Source organism: Trichinella spiralis (assembly GCF_000181795.1).
Source record: "Trichinella spiralis strain ISS 195 chromosome Unknown Scfld9, whole genome shotgun sequence".
In the NCBI taxonomy this organism is placed as follows: domain Eukaryota; kingdom Metazoa; phylum Nematoda; class Enoplea; order Trichinellida; family Trichinellidae; genus Trichinella; species Trichinella spiralis.
In genome coordinates this window covers 2832950-2852761 of record NW_003526948.1, presented here as the reverse complement: position 1 = coordinate 2852761, position 19812 = coordinate 2832950, and the positions used below count along the sequence as shown (strand labels likewise).

General features: G+C 33.6%; 5 protein-coding genes across 5 annotated transcripts; 2 read left to right on the top strand and 3 right to left on the bottom strand.

The window, feature by feature from the left end:
• Positions 1-448: 448 nt before the first annotated feature.
• Positions 449-3576, bottom strand: Tsp_05330 (histone-lysine N-methyltransferase SUV39H2). Its single transcript, XM_003371635.1, has 7 exons — positions 3538-3576; positions 2003-2679; positions 1417-1870; positions 1053-1346; positions 893-989; positions 674-792; positions 449-589 (listed from the first exon to the last, which is right to left on the bottom strand). The coding sequence occupies exons 1-7, from the start codon at positions 3574-3576 to the stop codon at positions 449-451; spliced, it is 1821 nt and encodes a 606-aa protein (XP_003371683.1).
• Positions 3577-5569: 1993 nt separating this feature from the next.
• Tsp_05331 (hypothetical protein) lies at positions 5570-10717 on the bottom strand. The gene is made up of 18 exons (XM_003371634.1): positions 10619-10717; positions 10248-10342; positions 8950-9046; positions 8790-8895; positions 8068-8257; positions 7757-8015; positions 7637-7701; positions 7514-7605; positions 7405-7453; positions 7204-7300; positions 7024-7144; positions 6896-6962; positions 6710-6832; positions 6563-6632; positions 6220-6379; positions 6045-6151; positions 5829-5992; positions 5570-5750 (listed from the first exon to the last, which is right to left on the bottom strand). The coding sequence occupies exons 1-18, from the start codon at positions 10715-10717 to the stop codon at positions 5570-5572; spliced, it is 2142 nt and encodes a 713-aa protein (XP_003371682.1).
• Positions 10718-11091: 374 nt separating this feature from the next.
• Positions 11092-12159, top strand: Tsp_05332 (snurportin-1). The gene is made up of 2 exons (XM_003371633.1): positions 11092-11154; positions 11239-12159. The coding sequence occupies exons 1-2, from the start codon at positions 11092-11094 to the stop codon at positions 12157-12159; spliced, it is 984 nt and encodes a 327-aa protein (XP_003371681.1).
• A 5940-nt stretch (positions 12160-18099) lies between these two features.
• Tsp_05333 (conserved hypothetical protein) lies at positions 18100-18672 on the bottom strand. Its single transcript, XM_003371632.1, has 3 exons — positions 18446-18672; positions 18335-18403; positions 18100-18172 (listed from the first exon to the last, which is right to left on the bottom strand). Exons 1-3 carry the CDS (start codon positions 18670-18672, stop codon positions 18100-18102), a joined length of 369 nt encoding a protein of 122 aa, XP_003371680.1.
• Positions 18673-18926: 254 nt separating this feature from the next.
• Positions 18927-19791, top strand: Tsp_05334 (putative glutamate permease). The gene is given in 5 exon segments (XM_003371631.1): positions 18927-19005; positions 19016-19068; positions 19155-19202; positions 19425-19521; positions 19670-19791. 5 exon segments carry the CDS (start codon positions 18927-18929, stop codon positions 19789-19791), a joined length of 399 nt encoding a protein of 132 aa, XP_003371679.1.
• Positions 19792-19812: the final 21 nt, after the last annotated feature.

Sequence of the window (19812 nt, the reverse complement as noted above, 5' to 3'; positions counted from 1 at the left end):
AATTGATTACAAAAATGTTCAGTATTGTAAGAGAGAGAGAAAAAAAAGCAACACTAAGCATGTTTGTAATAGCTATTGAACACTGAAACAGTTGGTTTGTTATGTTTGCCAATTGTCGAATTAATTAATTGCTTGCCTTCATTGTAAAGTTTAACAAGAGTAAAGCATACTGTGATGGTATTTGTGATGAATCAATGAATGAATGAATGAATGGATTAGCAGTTTTTGATTAACAGTAAAAACTGATTACAACAGTGAAGATAGATAGATAGATAAATCCATTCTTTTAATCTAGAATTCATGGCTAATTGAATTTAAAAAGAAATTAATACATGTGCAAATAGAATAAGCGAAAGAGAGATTGAGAATATGATGATGAATAGTTGTGGATTACACGAAGAGAAAGAGAGAGAGAAAGTTGAGTCTTGCTTTGGGCAACTGAAATTGATTAGTTCTCCATCTGTGTCGCGTCACAAGGCGTAGCATTATTGCCGCCGCCTTCGATTCCAGCTTGTTTCGACGTGAACGTGGATGTGGATGAAGGTTGAGAATTATGCGCAGCTGCTTCTGCAATTATCCGTTGCTTGTTCTGCATACAAAACATTAAAAAACCGTACATAATGGGATAAAAGAAGAAAAAACACCCTAGACGGAAAAAACCCTGAATACTGACCGGAGAAATGCCGTGCAGTTTGACAAATAATGTTCTTTTACATCCCTTGCTACCGCAGAGACAAGGGATTATTTTCATGTTTTGGGCTATTTGGTTGGAATCGGACGGAATGTCATTATCTGAAAAAATTAAATTTCCCAATTATAATTATAATCAAAATAATAAAGAAGAAAGAGAAAATTGCTTTACACATGTAATAATTCAGCGTCAACTCTTCACCTGGACTGATGTCCCTGATGGTGAAAAACGCCAAACGTGGCAAGCTCAAATGGTAATTATTGACCCAAACGTTGTGGACGCGCATGTTCGGTTCGCACTGGAAATACAATTTACACGCTGCAAAATTCTGATCACAAAATAATGTTACTTTAACAATTACACTGTGGTTTACGAATCGAGATTCGTTTCCGAAAAATTTGGCGTCGATGGAAAATTTCGTCGTTTCCAAATAGTCCAAATCGAACAGATACGTTTCGCCAAGATCGTCATAAATTGCACCTCGACGTTCAGCTTCGGCATCGGTAATAATCTGGTACAACGCCTCATTAGGTGAGATTGCCAAATAACAACAACAACATACCTCTCCTACATATTCCATGACGTAGGCGTTTCGAGGGATAAATTCAGCCGCTTTCACACCCCAACCGTTGTTTTTTGTTCGAAATATACATACCTGAAGAAGCAAACATGCCTATCTACCTAATAATATGCACAAATGAAATTTCACGTCAGATATATTTCACCTTGTATTGACGTCCATTTTGTACTACTCGGTTTGCGCAGCTGACGTCGCATTTGCACAGCAGACCGCATTCGAAAATTGGTTGGCAGTTTCCAAGCTTCAGACGGCGATACCGATCGTAGGCGAATTTTCCGATGCTCGTCTGTGATGCGCAGCAGCTCTTCCAATCCAAAAGACAATTTTTGCAAGAGCAACCCACTGGCACGGTTTCCAACATCGGTGCGCTGACTTCGGATACTGACTGGGTGACAAACTGAAACCCATTCGGAGGAAGAGTCATGTCGACTTTGTTCTCCACTACTAGTTGGGCAATGCCGTCGCGAGCACAGATGCGATTCATCGCCCTTTCCCAGTCTTTCAGAAGACGTAGCTGTTTCAGCTTTTGCTCCCTCAGCACAAGGAACTGTCTGGGCGCCAGTACTGCGGGCAGACGGAAATTCAAACAGTAAACCGTGCTTGGAGTGGAACCGGAACCCGAAAGACCAGTGGAATTGTACCGCGGCAATTCAGTGCTCAACGACGACGACGACGACGACGACAAGTTCGTCTGTCCTGGACATACGGAACGCCTGTTGCGTACAACGAACCGACTGTCACCGATGTAGCGCACGTTGAAGCTGTACTTGTTGACTCGCTCGAAACTCCAACGACTGGCCAACCCTGGCAAGCAGCTGTAGTCGTAGTAGAATTGCTCGGCAATGGCGTCGTTGTTGAAATAATCCGACGGAACTCGACCCCTGTTGGTGACAAAGCCGGACATACTGCCACGCCGGCCCGGCCGTCGCCTCAGCGACGGACCACGCTTCAACGAATACGAATGGAGTACCGGCGGCGGGGAAAGGGCGCTTGAATCGGGAGTTTCCACGTGGACGAAGGTGTTTCGAATTCTCGGTCGTCCCCGTGACCGGGTCCGGACCAGCGTCGACGTGCGGATACCTCGTGGTCGACCACGGCGACGGGATACTTGCTCCAGTCGATCGATCAAGGTAGATTTGCGCGCCACGGCCACATTCAACGCCTGGCCACAGGGATGCGACCTCTTCAGCGCCACGTAAACTTTGCCACCTCTGGCGGTGGAATCGCTCTTCAGACCCGAAGACTTGCGACCGGTCATCAACATGGACGACTTCGGCATTGGTGGCTTCGGTTCGTCAAACTTGGAGTTTTCAATTTGAAGAATCATATTCGACACCACGTCCGCCACTTCCATCTCATCCACATCCCCACTTTCCCCCGCTCCAATCAACGCAGTCTCTTCAGCTAACTGAACAATGGAAAATATCAAATTAATAAATCAAAAAAAAATTTTTTTTCCATCTTTTATTTCAAGCAATCTTTTTAAAAATTCATCACACTAAACATGAAAATCAAATATATACTGTACTTAAAACCATTTTAAATATATGCAAGTTCTAATGGTTCCTTTGGATGTGAAATTGCACTTCGAAATGACCCGCTACGTCGACCAGAAACTGAACAGCATCAAAAATTTAAAACTAAACAGAAAAAAACTTTCCCGTGACAACAAAACTTCACGGCTTACAGATTTATTACAACAGACCTTCAATTCGCAACAGCACTATCCTATAAACTGCTTACTGTAAAATTTTCACTGCAACTAATGTGGGCACAAATTAAAAATCAATGACAAAAGCTTTCTTTGAACAACCCGAACGATACACATTTAAATGTGTTGACCACGCGGTTGACTCGTCAAATAACTTTTCATTTCTCTCCAAGAAACGCTAAATTTTAATTTCAATGAAAAAATCAATATCCATCAATCGATGACGATATAAAAATGCACTACCGAAAACTGTAAACAAATGTGATAACCGTTCTAATTTCTTTGTTTGAAACCCCGTGTACAATTGTACATGGTTTGAATTTTGAAACGAAAAATGTAAACTGACCTACCAAAACAATGGCAAGTGTTCAATTAATAAAAACTTCCTCGATCTTACTAATGGAAAATGAAAAAAAATACAAATAAATAAATACATATATTTATACCAGTTATAAAATTTAATCGTACTTAATTAAATAAATACGTTACATAGTAGTGGGAAGAAATTTCATTATTAATTGTAAAAATTGAAAAACAAAAACGACAGACAAATACCTGGGCAGTTTGCAGTTCAGATTTGACTTCAAACGCCATCTTTTTTTTCTATTGTCAAAATGGTCAGATAAATTTTCAGATGTTCAAACTCTATAAAAACAAATTTTAATTGTCAGTATTTTAAATAAAAGTACAATCAAAATATACATACGCGGAAAAATCTTTGTTAATAATAATTTATAAACAGCATTTAAAATTTTAATAAAATAAGCATGCACATAATTTTTGTATCAATTTTATGCTAAACTTCAAAAATATTATTTTTAATATTTCAATTTTGCCTTGTAAAATAATAAATAAAAATATTAATAAAAATGTTTATCAACTAATATGTTTCTTACGGTCATTATTACCAATAGAACAGTTTGTTAACTGATTTGATACAGAATTGATACAATCAGAATGAACGTGAACATTTAATAATGGAACAAGTAACTAACAAGAATTCACAAATAAAATTGCCCGCTTATCAGAAAAAGCATGTCTTTTATAACCATAATAAAATCAACAAGTAGTCACTTATTAATAATTTATAATAAAGATTAATGATATCAAGAGTAGATTTTTTAAATGGAAAAGCCTTACGTCAGTAAAACTGACAATCCTCACAAAATTGCACATTACTTTTTATTCTTACTGTAGAAAAGAACAAGTACGCAAGTTTTATATTGTATGAAAGATAGATGAAATGTCAAGCCGCGGGAAATTTATTCAAATAAATAATTTCTTCAAATATTGTATTAATTTATGATTAAGATTTTTTAATGAAAATAAATTAACTTTTTCAGTAAAATTTTTGAATTTACATTTTATTATTCAAATATTGCCAAGGAAACCATAATGCAATGACAAGTAAAATTTTCCTTCTACGATTAATATTAAAACCAAGTAAATTTTATTTATCATATTATATCACTATTTTAGAATTTATTTTTCAAGTTAATTTTCTACACTGAATATAAGGATTATTCATTTGATTCTTTTTCTCTATTTCATTTGGCTAATTGGCTAATTTTTGTTGTTTCAATCTTCAGGAGAGTTTCTGACATTTTACAAGTGCAATTTTACTGTTTTATAAAAATACGCTAAAATATCTCGATGATTTACAAGTTATTATTAAAAGTAAGTGTCCATACATTAGTGTCTTTTCTTTTGATATATAAATAATCAAATTTTAACCAATGTAAATGATTCGCTTATCCATGTATGGTCGATATTGTAAATGTTTAGTGAAGTAACTTAATTTTTTGCGCATAATTTTTATTAACGCTCGTACAACTGTTGCTCTGATCATTGATAGTGGAAAATTTTACTTCTCATATAAACAAATAACCATATTAATGCAGATGCTCTGCTTACAATAAAAATAGCAAAAACACTAAAAAGTTTATAGTATTTCGTTATTTCCACTATAATAGGAACGTGCTCGTTGAATAATTTTGGAAATTCATTTGAAAATTCAAATACATACGTATACGTGCAACAAAATAAAACACACCTGAAATGTGCAAAAACACTTTTTTGTAAAATATGAAATGCAAAGTTAATGATAATGAACACAACAGCATCGCTTATAACAGAGAGGAAGTTTTGGTTAAATGATAAGACGTTCATCAAGATGTTAACTAAAACAAAAATGACCAAGTGCTGATGAATAATATTGCATCTCAAAAATTGAAAGGCAACAAATAGAACTGATATTGTCTTCATAATCTCACTGGGAAATAAATATATAGTAAATATTTTGAATATAGCAAACCCAACTTTTCATATGAAATGCAATTCAAAAAAAAAGTGCACCATCAGTCACATTTCGCGCAAACATATACGCAATGGAATATTATATTTGCTTGAGTTAACCAAAAAGAAACTCCTATTCATCAAATTTTAGCAACTCCAAATATTAAATGTGATAAGATTGCTTCGAGATAGATGAAAAAAAAATGTGCTCATGCAAAACACATAAACGTTATAACAGAAGAAAATATATAAGAATAGTTGAAGAAAAATTAGAAATGCATCGAATACGGAATTATTTGGCCAACAGATGTTCGCAAGCCATTAACAAAACATTCGCCACGCAACGTTGAGCTATCGGATTCGACTCTTCTTCGACATAGATGGTCAACATTTTCTTCAAAACCAAAATCGCATGACGATTACCCTCATCCAAAGCATTTCTGCTCATCGCAACCAACATCGCCTGTACGTATCTGAAGAGAAAAAAATTTTTTTTTAAAAAATAACGTGCAACTTTGGAAAACAGTTTGATTTTCTTTTCAAATGTATACTTGAATTTGTTTTCAGTGCTAACAGCCAACGTTTTCGACACCGCAATCATCAAAACAGCCATGTGCGAAATGACAAATGTCGACTGAGATCCATTGAAAATATCCCATGGTTCCAACACATCACACACGTAATTCAATTCATCCGTAGTATTTGCCGTCAACACCTGCAAAATGCACAAGCTTCAATGAAAAAGAAAAATAAACAATAAAACTTACTCTTGCAAACAGAATACTGTAACGACGTTCAGAAATCAAACTAAGCAAGTCTTCGTAATTTGATGCAGGCTTCACTAATTTTATATTTGAATTTGTCATGTGTCGCACTGGAAAAAAAACCGACAAATAATTTGCATAAGTTGAAAAGTTTTTGCCAAATTAATTGTTCATTTACTTTGCAAGTCAATTTGTTCCATTTTCAATAATACGCTGCTCATTGTGGATCGTTGATTTTCCATCATTGATTTCAATTCTTTAAGCAAATCGTCTTGCTCATTCACGGTGTTGTTCACAGTTGTCTTACTTTCATCATTATTATTATTATTATTCAATTTCTAAAATTTCAACCAGATCAAAGAAAATTAGACAAAACATACTTTGTCGAAAACGTCTAAAGATGAATGAAGCCTGTTGAATAACATTTGAAAAAATATTCATACAACTAAAACTCAGCCTTCGCTTCTATGTCGTCTGTCAATTATCATAATTAATGGATTGAAAAAGAATCATAAAATTACTTTTTCATCTGGTACAACAGCCGTCTGATTTTCAACTTTCACTGGTGGAATCGCTTGCACAGGCTGAGGCCTTCAAAAAATTTCAACTTTACAACATGAACAATTCATATTGGAATTTTCAATTTAATAAAAAGCAAAAATTAATACTTAGTTTTGCGTTTATTTTCATTCGGCATATCGCTGAGAAGTTGAATTTTCACATCGCATAGTTTCTGTTCAAGATTCGCCTCTCCTTTTTCGTCATAATTGATTGTCAACTTCGCAAGTGATCTACGAGCAGTAAAATAAGATATTAGAAATACAAATAACATTAAAAAAATATATCCCATTAACTGTTCGTTGATTGCGTAAATTTCAGCTCGAACAAGTCGCTCCCCAATTTTTGAATTTTGACGTGCTTCTGAAAAGTTCAACAATATGAAAGAAAAAAGTGGCAAATGTTGAATGAAAAGTCAAGAAACCTGTGATGCACTTGAATTCCGCAACGGCAATGAAGATCAACGGCTTGACCAGCGGAAAGACGGACAAAACACGCATGTAAAAGGAATTTTTCGACTCCTCCAAAGCGACAATAAACAGCAGCTACAAAGAAATGGAAACAAAAATGACATAATTTGCATAATAACAAATTATATATTCACTTTGTTGGCAATGTCGGAAATGCAAAGGAATTTTCCACTTTTGTCCACACACAAAACAAAAGGTGTCGTATCCTGTGGATTATTTTCACCGACCAATCTGAATAAAAATGAAAAATAAAAAAAATAAATAAACCATAAGCAAAAAACTTGCTTCAAACAGGATGTCATTTTTGATTCGGTCGGATTCCACAAACTTATCACTCGATTGTTCTCCGCCGCCGTGAAAACATAGCCGGCATTTTTGGGCGAGCTAAAAACAACGGCTGGATGGTAATGTGAAAGAGGAAAAAATTTTGTCAAAAAAAATCACTTGGAAGTGAACATGCTACTGTCGGTGAAAAAATACGACCACGATACAGGATCGGTACCGTTCGCCTGAAACGTACGGATGCAGTGAGCCTCCTGAGATTTGTCGAGTTTGAAAAATTTCAACTGCCCATCTTCATTGCTCAGGCAAGCCGTGGAGCCATCGACTGATATCTGAGCACTGGTGATGTTCTGAATCAAACATGAAAATCATTAATATTGTTCAATAAGAAAAAAAAAGTATTACCTTGCTTTCAGTAATTTTGCACACTTTCGATTCGATCGCGTCGTATGTAGTTTTCGAACCAAATTCTTGGCAAATTTTCTTCACGTTGAAAATGTAAATAACATTTTCAAACCAAACAGCCACTTTGAAATAATTGTCCACAAATTCCATCACCTGCGGCGTGAGAAGTTTCTCATTCAAACCTCGGCACCATGTCAACGAACAACGCACTGCCGCGTCTTTTTGGGGATTGTCCGACGTGATTTTCACCAATTCATATCTAATAAAAGCAAAAGTTTTCTTTTTCATTCGTATTAAAATTAAATAATCACCGATTTTCCAATTCGTGCTCCTTTTCCACTTTATAAAACGTCACTGAACGATTTGTATCGGTGATGCCGAGCAGATAGGATTGCGAATAGGCACACCATTCCATATCACTGACGCAGTCCGCTAGTTTCGGAAGATGACAACGACACATCAAATCCAGCTTCAACAATCGAATAACGCTACCATTTATTGCTAAAAAAACATTTTTTTCATTAATATACTAAAGGAAAATTAAAAATATAAAATTACAATCTATCAATCATACAAAAGCATCAACCAGTATTAAATGCAACTGTTAAAAATACTTTCAAAATAATACAAGCTATGCTGAATCATCCTACACAAATATAAGTTAATATATAAAAATAAAATGAATTGGATAGAAGGTGAACAAACTGTTACATTTATAAAAGAAATGATTTCATGAAAGAAAAAATGCAGCAGTATTCAAGAAAATAGCAACATCATGTTGTCATGGTATTGCTGAAAAATAACGTTCATCACTTGATTTCAAAAGATTCACACAGAAAACATTGTCTAATAAAGAAAAAAAACCAGAAAAAAATGAAGAATACAATAGAAGATACATCAGTGTATTGAGGCGCAGACGGAATGCAAAAAAATAATTAACTACAATTTCAGAGCAGAAATTCGTTTTCAATGTAAAACTTATAAATTAAAATATATTTAAAAAATAGCAAATGGTGTAATAATAAAATAATACTTTTCAGATAATAGGCCAAAACACGACCATCGGGAGTGATGTCCATTATTCTCGATTGATAGGGCTCTCGTTTCCAACCAAGATTACCAATCACATTAGTGCATATCTGAAATACATTCATCAGCGACAGAATATAAACTCTGGTAAACTAAAGTTATACTTGAGGGCAGTCCGTGTCACGATGTTGCGGAACGCTGTATTTCACAGTCGATTTCGCATTCAAAGGAATAGAATTTGGTGGAATATGCATGTTGGAACTGAAAATACATTAACAAGTCATTTTATTTGCATTATGAATAAATACAACAATTCTCACCTGAAACTTTTCAAGGATAACATTGTTGCAAGTTTTCACACTTCACACAACAGAATACACCAAATGAAAAATACACCAAAGTGGAAATACTGTAATATTACAGGACGCTAACTATTGATATTCAAGCAAATAAATGACGCAACTCGATATTAAATATATCAAAGATATATTTTTATACAATTCACAAATAATAAAAAAGATAATATTTATTATTTTTTTTATGTGAACGCCGTATGTTTCAAAATTTTAAATTGACTGTATCTTACTAAAAACGGGAAAGAATGATATCGTAAATTAGGATTTATTATATTTACAATTTAAAGTATTCCATATTATTAAGTTTTATTAAATGTTTTGATTTTTTAGTAAAATTATAGTCAAAACATATGAAATGAAATTTACTTGCCTAAGAATAGTTCAGAGTGTCAATTATTTACAGTACTTATCTATATACTGGATGTAAAAAGTACCAAAGATACTTAGTATGTGCTTTATAAAGCTGCAGCGTAAAAGAATAAACAAACAATGAAAAATTTTTGTGTTTAAAATAATTCGTTTGATGAAAATGTTAATAATTATCTTACGCATCTCATAAAAGTAACAAAAATGGAGCATAATATAAGGAATAAAACGTACGAAAAATGAAATGCAACGCTGTCAGATGGTGTCTGTTATGTTATACTGTCCATATTTTTACATTAGAAAAAAGTAAACAAAAAAGTTTGTCAGTAAAATGATGAAACCAGAAAGCAACAATGGACGTAGGTTAGTTTACAAATCCAATGTTAACGGTTAGTTGAAAAACACGCCATCATGCTGTCTTTTTTAAAAGTAATTTCTGTTCTTAATAAATTTACTAATCTTGCATTATAACTGTTGAAAAAAATATACATATATTTCAGTGTGCAAAAGCATTAGCTCAATAAACGCCCCAAACAACAGATTCTTTTACTTATTAAACTAAAATGTGACCTAATTTTTACTAATTAAAAACATAAAATCATCCATCGAGAAATGTTCATTAATTTGTTTTAATTTTTGTTTCCGTCACGCATTATTTCTTCTAAAAATTATAAATTATACTTCATTTTTAATAACTGTTCAATTGTAATACCGTATACGAAAACTTGCAGGTTTAATACGTGTTTTGGCAGTACTTGTGTAATTCAGCATCAGATATTGATTTTTGGTCATTTTTTCTCGTTAAAAGTATTCCGGAAAAGGTTTTCGTGCACAACTGTACAATTAATTTATAAACAATTTCCGGTTCTTTACATCAACAATCGTAAGTACTTTTGTCATTTTGACACTGTGTATGTTTAATTTTTCAAAGTATGTTTTTTATTTGGATTAAGTATTAATAGTAGAAAAATGATTTTGAATTTTTATTTTATGAAGTAAAGTTTAAGAAATTGTGAATTGTTATTTATATTCAGTTTTCTTTATTTGCTTAATTTTTTTTCATCGCATTTTTTCCAGTAAAATTCAAGAATCTAGAATTGTTTATATTTACTTTAAATGTATCAATATGACAATTTTTAGTCATTTGAATACGTGCGTTTTGCGTAATACTTTTAAATGAAACATTTGCGTATGTAACTTTGAATCTCATTTATGTCTATTTCAATAGGAACGTCGATGCCTGGCTCATGTAAATTTTTCTTTTGTTATAATGATAATTTATTTCTATTGTTGTTTTATATTTACTAGTTAAAAAAGTTGCATGTTTCTGTTTGACAATGTTTTAATGTTTACATTATAATTGTATCATTTATTTCTTTAATTTCTTATATTAACAAAGCGCGGGAAGGAATTGCCAGAGTACAGAGTTTTGACAATAAGTTTGTCGATTTGAATTATTTCTAACTGTCGGTTTGTCTGGATGACTGTTTCTAACTGGTTATATATATATATTTTTTTTTAATGTTGATAATATTTTAAAATTATTCTAACTAAATGATTTAAAATATAAATTGTATTTAGATTATGGATAAGGCCGATGAAGACCCAGTCGCTGAGGTTACGCAGTTGTTGGAAGCGAATGCTGCGGTAAGTGGAAATATGTATTCCACTTACCGTGCGCATCCTTTGTTTTCCAAGATTAATCGAAATCTGCGAGCTCGAGAATTGCAGAAAAATCGTCGGATAAAATATCTGAACGAACAAAAAGAAAAGAGGGAAAAACAGTTGGATGTGCTGCGTCAAATTAGTATCGGAATCGCTAAAGCTGATGCTGATGTAGAAATGGAAGATGCTTCAGCATGTTCGCAAACAGAATTACCGAATGAAACGACCGTCGCCTGCGGAGTTATGGAAAGTGAATGGATGGTGGATGTGCCGGATGATTTAGAAACGAACTGGCTGCTGGTACCGTGTCCAATGGGTAAACGGTGTTTGTTAATTTCGAATGGTAAATACTGCCAGCTTATTAGTCGATCCAATCGAAAAATTAGAACAATCAAGTGCAATTTACCGGCTGGTTCAAAGTTGGATTGCATTTGGCGTTTTGAGGATAATATTATTTATATTTTGGACATAATAGCGTGGAGAAACATGCCGGTGACCGATTGTGATACTGAATTTCGATTTTACTGGTGCAAAGAAAAGATAAAAGATTGGAAAGAGAATCTAGTGATGAAATATTTTAGTAAAGAAGAATACGATAAAATGACTGACGAACAACGCGACGCTTACTTGAAATCGGTTAATCCAATATGGTTGGAAGTGTTGCCTAATTTTTCATCGGACGCGGCAACGTTGACCAATACGTTGGTGGAAAAATGCTGGCAATTTACATGCCCAGTTGACGGATTTCTCTTCTATCACAAGCAGTCCATGTATACTCCAGGATCAACTCCTCTGGTTGGATGGCTCAAACCATTCATGCTTGGAGACATTTTGAAAATTCCACTTCCCGAAGAATACTGTAATACAAATGGTGGTGCTGGAGTGTTCCAGTATATTGCTGCGTACGAAGCGAAAAGAGAAGCAATGGTAAAGCATCGTTTCAAACCAAACCGAAACCAGGAAAAAGATGACAAAAGCCAACGTTGATTAATAAATAGTTTACATTTTTTTAAGCTTTACTATACTGTATTACTTGTTCAATGCTACTTAGTATATGAATGGTGTTTCAATGATCACAGATAAATCTCTTATTATGGTGGATCTGGTTTGTATTTTTTTTCCAATTGTTATTATATGTTTTGTTTAAGTTTTCTTTTTCATACTTTACGAGATTTTCATTATGAGAGAAGAATTGAAGAAGTATTGTGAAAATTCAAATGCATTTGTTAAAGTGAGTTGATTATTTGATATGTTTCATGTTTCAGTTGTATTGATTTTTGAAAATATTTTTTGTTTTAATCCAATTTTTATTACAAATTCAATGGTTATAAATTTATTGGTTGAAATGCAAAAGCCCAATGACAGCAGCAGAAATTGATGACGGCGATGATTGAAAAGTAATAGTTAATGGTTCGAATTTGCATTTACCTTGTGATCTGATTTTTGAAATGGAAAAGATTTATAGCCGTTGTTATCGTTGTCGTTTGATGATGAAAACCTTGAACCAGATGCATGGAAAAATTGAAATTAACTGGTGTGTATGCAAAAATGGTGAAAACGTTCAAATATGATTGAAAAGAAAAGAAAAAGAAAGTGCTGGCTTTCTTTTTTTAGGAATAAAAGAGAAAATAGACAAACGAATTGTTTGTTTGTTTTTGAAATTTTAATTTTATCCAATTTTATTTGGATTATTTAATTTTTATCAAAGTCATCTCGAATAGATGGATGGTGTGACAGTTGCGCAGTTGGAAGAATCGGAAATTTATGGGGTACTTAAGGCGGTGAGCTGAAACGGGCCAGAGTTGACAAAAAACGACAACGACGAATTACGCTGCCAACCTTGATAAGCATCTTCAAGTGAACACGGCGGAGCTTGAAATTTGAATGGCGAATTGAAGCGAAAAGCGAAACTTGCCGTCGGCTAATGTTTTCTGTGGTCCAGAGAAAAATTTTCCCTTGTCCGGTGTGGTTTTTGTATCTGACAATCCAACGACGTCGGCATATACTGTCTGTCTCCCCCATCCCATCCCATCCCATCTCATATATACCCTTACCCTTACCCCCCACTCCCACCCCACTTGTGGACTAATTAAGCATTGGTGGTGGTCGGTGTCGTATGTGCGAACTGCTGCTGCTGCTGCTGCTGCTGCTGTTGCTGCTGGTGACGACGACAATGCTCGATTTCTATCTCCACTTCGACATTCCCAAGAATCAATCAGAGCTTCGCATACATCATGTGTCACTTTCAACCCACATTGTCAACCAGTCCAACTAACCAACTTGTACATTTTTCAAATGCAACTCTAAATATATCTCTCTTTGCCCCTTTCTTCCTTCTACGACATCCCGAAGACATCGCAGCCTTGTGTATTCATGTACTTATTTTTATTTATTTATTTATTTATTTATTTTATAACATAGCACTCTGCATGATCAGCAATTTATTTGCACATCACCAGCACCAACTATAATCTAGTTGTACTAAATAATGGTAAACAAACAAATATATGTACATCATGTTTATCACATGTATAGATGCATATATTTGCATACAGACACACACAGAGAGAAATAAATCAAACGATATATTTCGAGAAATTAATCTGTATTTGATTTTACCTGTAGGCGAGTGTTATAATCTGATCGGATGATACTTACTTTGCGGCTTTATGCAGAACTGCAGACCTTGTGAACAGATCGAAAAGAACAATTTAGCCGAATCGACCGACGTTCATCTTCTGTAAGTGATTTTTTTTTAATTTTTCTTCTCTGCAATCGCAATCTCTTCCATTTTTCATGCATCAATATACTTCAAAGTCTATTTGTCCAATTTTCAAGTCAGTCGATAATTTTATATGTATATACATATAAATGTATATATATATATCGTTACATTTGACTTAGTTCATTTCTAAATTGATCATCGACGTGGCCGTTTCAAATTTTTTATTTGCCACTTTCAAATATCCGTTCAATTTTCATTTTAAACTATTGCATTTGGAATAGTTGTGAAATTGGAAAAAAAAATTTTTTTCTTATTCTTCCTTTCACTTTATCATCATCATCATCATCATCATTTTGTCTCTCGGAGAATAGGCAATTTCATTTGATGGTGAACTTTTTTCCAATTCGGTCTGCATCTGCTTAAAAGCAGGTAATTTTTGATTAACTTAAGATGAATTTTATTTTTTTAATAATTAATATATATTTTTTTTCTCAAATTACAAAATCAAAAAGTGTGTCGTTTTATTCTTTCAACTGGAATGAAAAGTGACAATATTTGATTTGCATATTGGCCAAATTTGATCCGTCTGCTCGGGCTTATTTGCATTGCGCACGAGAGTGTCATGTTCAAGTCTTCATAGCGGGCAGGCGAACAGTTGTCGTCAGTCGCCGGCCACTGTACTGGATCTAGTTGTTTCAAGGTCTGAACAGTTCTGTAATTCAATAGCGGGGTTTTAACATGCCATGCATTCTTCAACGTGTAAATATTACAATTTTGGAATCAATCCAATAATAATTTGCATCGTTGGCAAAAAAAAATCGATTTTGATAAATTTCAATAAATTAATGAATGAAAAATATTGTCAATAAATGTTTTCCATAAAATTTCACAACTCAACAATATAGATGCTCATTGCGTTCTACAATGTTCAGCTAGTAAATGGAAAAAATATATGTACATATTTATTTATTTATTTATTGTTTCCATTTTCAGATTTCAAAAAAAATGTAAAATTTTAGTTTACACTGTTGTTGTTGTTTGTTTATTTTTGAAAGATATGCTAAAAAGTAAGCTTTCAGCAGAGACGGTTTATCACCAGTAGCAAAATAATAAATAAACAAATTGTTGGCAACAAGTCGATATTATCTATTTTAGCTTAGTAGTAGTTTCTTTTCTTCCTGAAGGTCAGCGTTGGTTCGTCGAATGCAATGCACAATTTAGCCGTCTGACTGACCTTTTTGCCTGTTCGTAGAACGGCGTCAAGTGGAATAATAAATTCATTTCTGCAACAGTCATAAGTTTCCGCTTTCACTTAACCCGAGTAATAATTATGTAAATATCAACTTTTATTTCTACTTTAAACTGTTGGTGAATGATCATCAGTTTATTATTATTATTATTAGTGTTTTGTATATTATTTTGTTTGTTTGTTTGTTTGTTGTGAAAATGACAGAATATTGTTCGATAATTTGATTTGATGTTTGATGTGAATGAAAAAAAAAATAGCTTCATGGAGGAGAACGTCAAAAATTACCATCTCGAAAATGTTGTCAGTTGAAATTTTCTTCCACAGTGTTGATCCGGTTAATTGGAAGTAAGAGAAATTAATTATCTCTTTTCCGTCCCATTGCTCGAGGCTGTAATGAGTTTTAGCAGTTTAATTTGTTTTCTTTTTCTCCTGTTTCCTCGTTTTATTTTCCGCCTCGTGTTTCGCAGTAATATTTTTTCTCTCTCTCTCTCTCTCTCGTTTTAAATCTACATGTGAACGTCAATGAAAGAAAGTTAAGCGTTTTTAAATTTAAACAGAAAAAGAAAAACTAAGCATAAAAAAAAGATGCGTGAAGTCGTCGAATAAATCGTAGACAGTGGTGAATGGAAAAATATGAGCAGTTTGAAAATTTTGCGTTTAATGTGACCACGTAATGTGACATGTTGCGGCCAAGGATGTGTGTGATGTTGTCGTGTCGGCAGTAGATGCGGGCTAGAGAATAATAAATAAATAGGAGAAGAAGAAGAAATCTCGTTTCGATAAGTATCACATCACTCAGGGTTCGATTGCACGATAATATCTTCTAACAACGCGTCGAACTCGAACTAATTAATTGTAAGAAGAAGTGTTATTTATATGGAAATTTTCTCCTCCAACTATCGTTGCCATTTGTTGTTTTTTGAGCATTTTTCATTGGTTGTTAGTCGAGTTGATTTGAATCGGTGGGGTGGGGGGGGGGGGGGAAAGGGGGAAGAGAATCGGCAATGTTCTGATGCAATAATAATCGAAGACAACGCACATATATATATATATATATATGGGACAATTTGCATTTTCAATTTGGCGATTGTGAATAAATTCAGTGACAGACATTTCGCCGATCCAGCGGGGCATGTTGTCCAAGTGGACCTAAATAAAAACTAGAATACCGGGTAATTTTGTCGGCCGAAATCGACCCAGAGCATGTGAACATGATTTTCTTGGTCTGTTCACTGTCGTTTGTTGACCTTACTTACTGTGTGTGTGTGTGTGTGTGTGTGTGTGTGTGTGTGTGTGTGTATGCGTGTGGGGCACTGTAATTTTCGCCTATGCACCACTGTAGCAGCGGAAGGGGAAAAATACCAACCGACAACTGGATCTTAATTTGCTCGCCTCACGCAACCAATTCGACCATCATCATGCCGGCTCTTCTAGCATGGACAGTGTACCTTATTCGAGCTGAAAAATATCACTAATACCTGAAAATCCCATTAAGTTGTTAAAACAAATCAAAGTGAGTCACTGTCTTTTCTTTTCACATATGCATAATTTAAATGGAAGAAGAAAAAAAATTTTTTTTCTTTTTCTTTCATTAATTTATTGAATTTATTTTTCACAATAACAATAGGTTACAATTTTGCCACTGTAAAAAGGTGCGTTTGTAAATTTCAAATGATGATCAGGTTGTTTATTTGTAAAAGAAAAAAAAATTAATTGTCAATTTTAAACGTATTTGAAAATGAAAATTTCGTTCAATTTTCCTTTTTGTCAATAAGGAAATTACTGCTTTTATGATCTTAAAAGTCAGGATTGCTGCCGTCGTGTTATTTATTGTTCAATTTCAAATTTTCTTCTCATCAGTTTGGGTTAATTAATAAAAGTGAAATTTTCGAATTGATCTCGAAAATAAATTCTTGTTTCACGGTGTAATTTCTGCTTTCTGCTGGTTGTCGAATTTGAAAAAGTTTTGTTTCCATCAATTTAGTACTTTATTTTGTGGAATTTGTCTGTGAAGATGAATCGATGAAATTTAAAATTTGTTTTTCTCTTAAATTCTACTAAAAACCATTCAAACATTCGAATTTAGGCTTAACGCTGTTCAACAGTAAATTTCAGGTTATTTTCTTTTCTTTTTTTGAAAGCTGTTCAAAACAAAGTTTTCTATTTAACATGTAAAAAAATTAACACTCTGGAAGAAGTGAAGTATATGATGGTGGAATAAAAAAAGATGTTTTTCCTTTTTTTTCAAACAATAAATGTCACATTGAATTAAGTAAGTGCTTTGTATGGGGTTGTCTATTCAGGGCATCTGGAAAATTCTTTTAATTTCAGAGCACGGGCAGCGATTATTTTATCAAAATATATACATATATTAGGATAAAAGGAGTTGCAAGGGTGTCCCGGATTTTTTTTTGATAACACCATCGACAGTTTTTGACAATAATAATAATAATAATTAAATGCTATAATCGACATACTAACTGAAAATCAAATTCAAACGTATGACATTACAAAGAACAGCCACTACTACTACTACTACTGCTACTTATACTTACTTATTATTACAGTAATGAAGAAAAGGGAAAAAAATTTTTTTCTTCGTAAATTTCGTTTTGACAATTTTCGTAGAAACTGTCAAATTATTGAAGCGCAATATCAGCACACTAGTGGAATCCATTTGAAGACAACATTTATCATCCTGTTACATGCTGAAAGCGAAAAGGGGGAAAATTCTCTTTTTACACTTCAGTGAACAAGAATTGAAGAAAATTAATGATAAGAGTGAAAGTAACGTTTTTATTTTAAAATTTTTGTCTTTGCTTTTCACGACAGACGAAAAGCACAACTTATTTGATTTGATTTGATTTTTCTATCGAATAATTTTCTACAGCTTTTCATAATCCACTCTAGTCTATGTACTATATATACATATAGTTGGTTCGGGTTTGAGTAATCATTTCCAGTCGACGTGTGTTCCGAGTAATCTTATAAATGCACAAAATCCACTGACCGAATCCATCGGAATACTGAATTTCACTTTTCAATCAATATTATTCAGCTCTAATCGCAATTAAGAAACACTTCCGCCATTCGAAATGTGCAACGGTTAATGATTGATAAGCCCCGTTCTTTCCAGATAAATATATAAACAAGAATATATATATATTTATTTATTTCTACTAATTTACTTGAAAATTTGATCGGAATATTCTAAATTTGCATCGCCATTGAGCACCGCTTGCAGCTGTAATTGCATACTACATATGATAAGGTATTATTATTTTTTTTGCAAAAAAAACTTTATAATTTTATTTCGATAATCACTCTGTTGTTGTTGTTGTGAATTTTCAATAACAACGTTGCAAATGCTCGTCGAAGAAACTTGTTGAAAATTTCCACTAAATACAGATGCATTATTGGAAAGGATGAGTTTATTTTCAGTTTTTTTTTGTTCATTCAAAAAATTCATAGAACCTAGTGCGCATGTTAATTTCTTTGGTTTTGGATTAATAGTGGAACTGTTCATTCAATTGATTCATTTGTTGAAATTGATGGACAGTAATTTAATTTAATTTAAATTTATTCTAATTTACATGTGAATCGAACTGGACTGAAGTCAATAAAGTCAGTCACTAACTCAGTACACAGTAATCGCGAATATTGTTTGCATTGGTTATCTGTGGAGCAGATATCATTGGCTGAAAATTGGTCATTTCATTTATTTGCTCAAGTGAATTTGTTTGTTGTTTTGTTTAAAAAGCAATTCAATTTAGCATTTAAATGCTAACCTGCTGCTCTGATGGTTCGAGTTGTCTTCGAGCTTATAAAATTCTGATCCACACAATGAGTGTACAATTGCGTAAATCTAGCCACGACTAAATCAACCGGTGATGATGATGATGATGATGATGAAAGCAAATATGTTTTGATGGACTGAAAATTGCGTATGTTTGTTATGTTCACACGCATGCAAAACAGCTCTAAAATTATTTATGTTATTTAAGTTAGTTTGATCAGAACAAGCGTGAAATTTTATTATGCTCCAGTCAGTGTAAAGTAAAAAAAAAATAGTGTCGAAAAAGTTTTCCAGTTTTCTTCATTTCTGTACTTATTTTCAATTCTAAGGTTATCATCAATTCAGTAAGTTCGCTTTCAACCGTTGAACAAGAAGACTGTCACCAGCTGCTTCGAATGTTCTCTTATTACAGTTATGATTATTATTATTATTATTAAGCGAACGTTTTACAATTCCAATTGAATACTAGCAATATTATATAGGACGCAAAAAAGGTTGCATGTGTGGCGCTTCTTGATATATTGACTGGAAATATTTTCTTCGATAAGGAGATGTGGTTTGATCTGAGTAGTGTACGACGTAGTTGGCTGCTCTAGTTTAGAGAATTTAGTCGGCCAGCTATATTTTCCAACATGCACTCTGCTATTTCCACAATCTGCGCTTGTTCTACATTTTCATGCTCTCCATTGTTAAACATTACTTGAACGTTATTTGCTTTTGCTTTCAGAAAAATACGGGATATTGCGTCAAGGTTGCATTTTCACGTGCTGGAGAACAGTGATATGGGGTGGCGAATTGCTTGAAATTACCGTCGAGCGAGCAAGCTTTATAAAAAGTGCGCCACTGTAGCGCGACTCCGGCAAATGCTGG

Excerpts from the sequence above, each read along its gene's own strand:
- Tsp_05330 (XM_003371635.1), bottom strand. The coding sequence starts at position 3,576 with ATGGCGTTTGAAGTCAAATCTGAACTGCAAACTGCCCAG. Across the intron at positions 1,871-2,002 it reads CGCTACATCGGTGACAGTCG|CACGGTTTACTGTTTGAATT; the intron begins GTTCGTTGTACG and ends TTCCACTCCAAG. Across the intron at positions 990-1,052 it reads CTCGATTCGTAAACCACAGT|TGCGAACCGAACATGCGCGT; the intron begins GTAATTGTTAAA and ends TTGTATTTCCAG.
- Tsp_05331 (XM_003371634.1), bottom strand. The coding sequence starts at position 10,717 with ATGAGATTCAAAGTTACATACGCAAATGTTTCATTTAAAAGTATTACG. Across the intron at positions 7,702-7,756 it reads GCAAAATTACTGAAAGCAAG|AACATCACCAGTGCTCAGAT; the intron begins GTAATACTTTTT and ends TGTTTGATTCAG. Across the intron at positions 7,145-7,203 it reads TTTCCGACATTGCCAACAAA|CTGCTGTTTATTGTCGCTTT; the intron begins GTGAATATATAA and ends ATTTCTTTGTAG.
- Tsp_05332 (XM_003371633.1), top strand. The coding sequence starts at position 11,092 with ATGGATAAGGCCGATGAAGACCCAGTCGCTGAGGTTACGCAGTTGTTG. Across the intron at positions 11,155-11,238 it reads TGTTGGAAGCGAATGCTGCG|AAAAATCGTCGGATAAAATA; the intron begins GTAAGTGGAAAT and ends CGAGAATTGCAG.
- Tsp_05333 (XM_003371632.1), bottom strand. The coding sequence starts at position 18,672 with ATGAACAGTTCCACTATTAATCCAAAACCAAAGAAATTAACATGCGCA. Across the intron at positions 18,404-18,445 it reads TATCGAAATAAAATTATAAA|TATGCAATTACAGCTGCAAG; the intron begins GTTTTTTTTGCA and ends TATCATATGTAG. Across the intron at positions 18,173-18,334 it reads TATTCCGATCAAATTTTCAA|TATTCCGATGGATTCGGTCA; the intron begins GTAAATTAGTAG and ends AGTGAAATTCAG.
- Tsp_05334 (XM_003371631.1), top strand. The coding sequence starts at position 18,927 with ATGCTAACCTGCTGCTCTGATGGTTCGAGTTGTCTTCGAGCTTATAAA. Across the intron at positions 19,069-19,154 it reads ATGATGATGAAAGCAAATAT|TTTGATCAGAACAAGCGTGA; the intron begins GTTTTGATGGAC and ends TATTTAAGTTAG. Across the intron at positions 19,203-19,424 it reads TATGCTCCAGTCAGTGTAAA|GACGCAAAAAAGGTTGCATG; the intron begins GTAAAAAAAAAA and ends AATATTATATAG.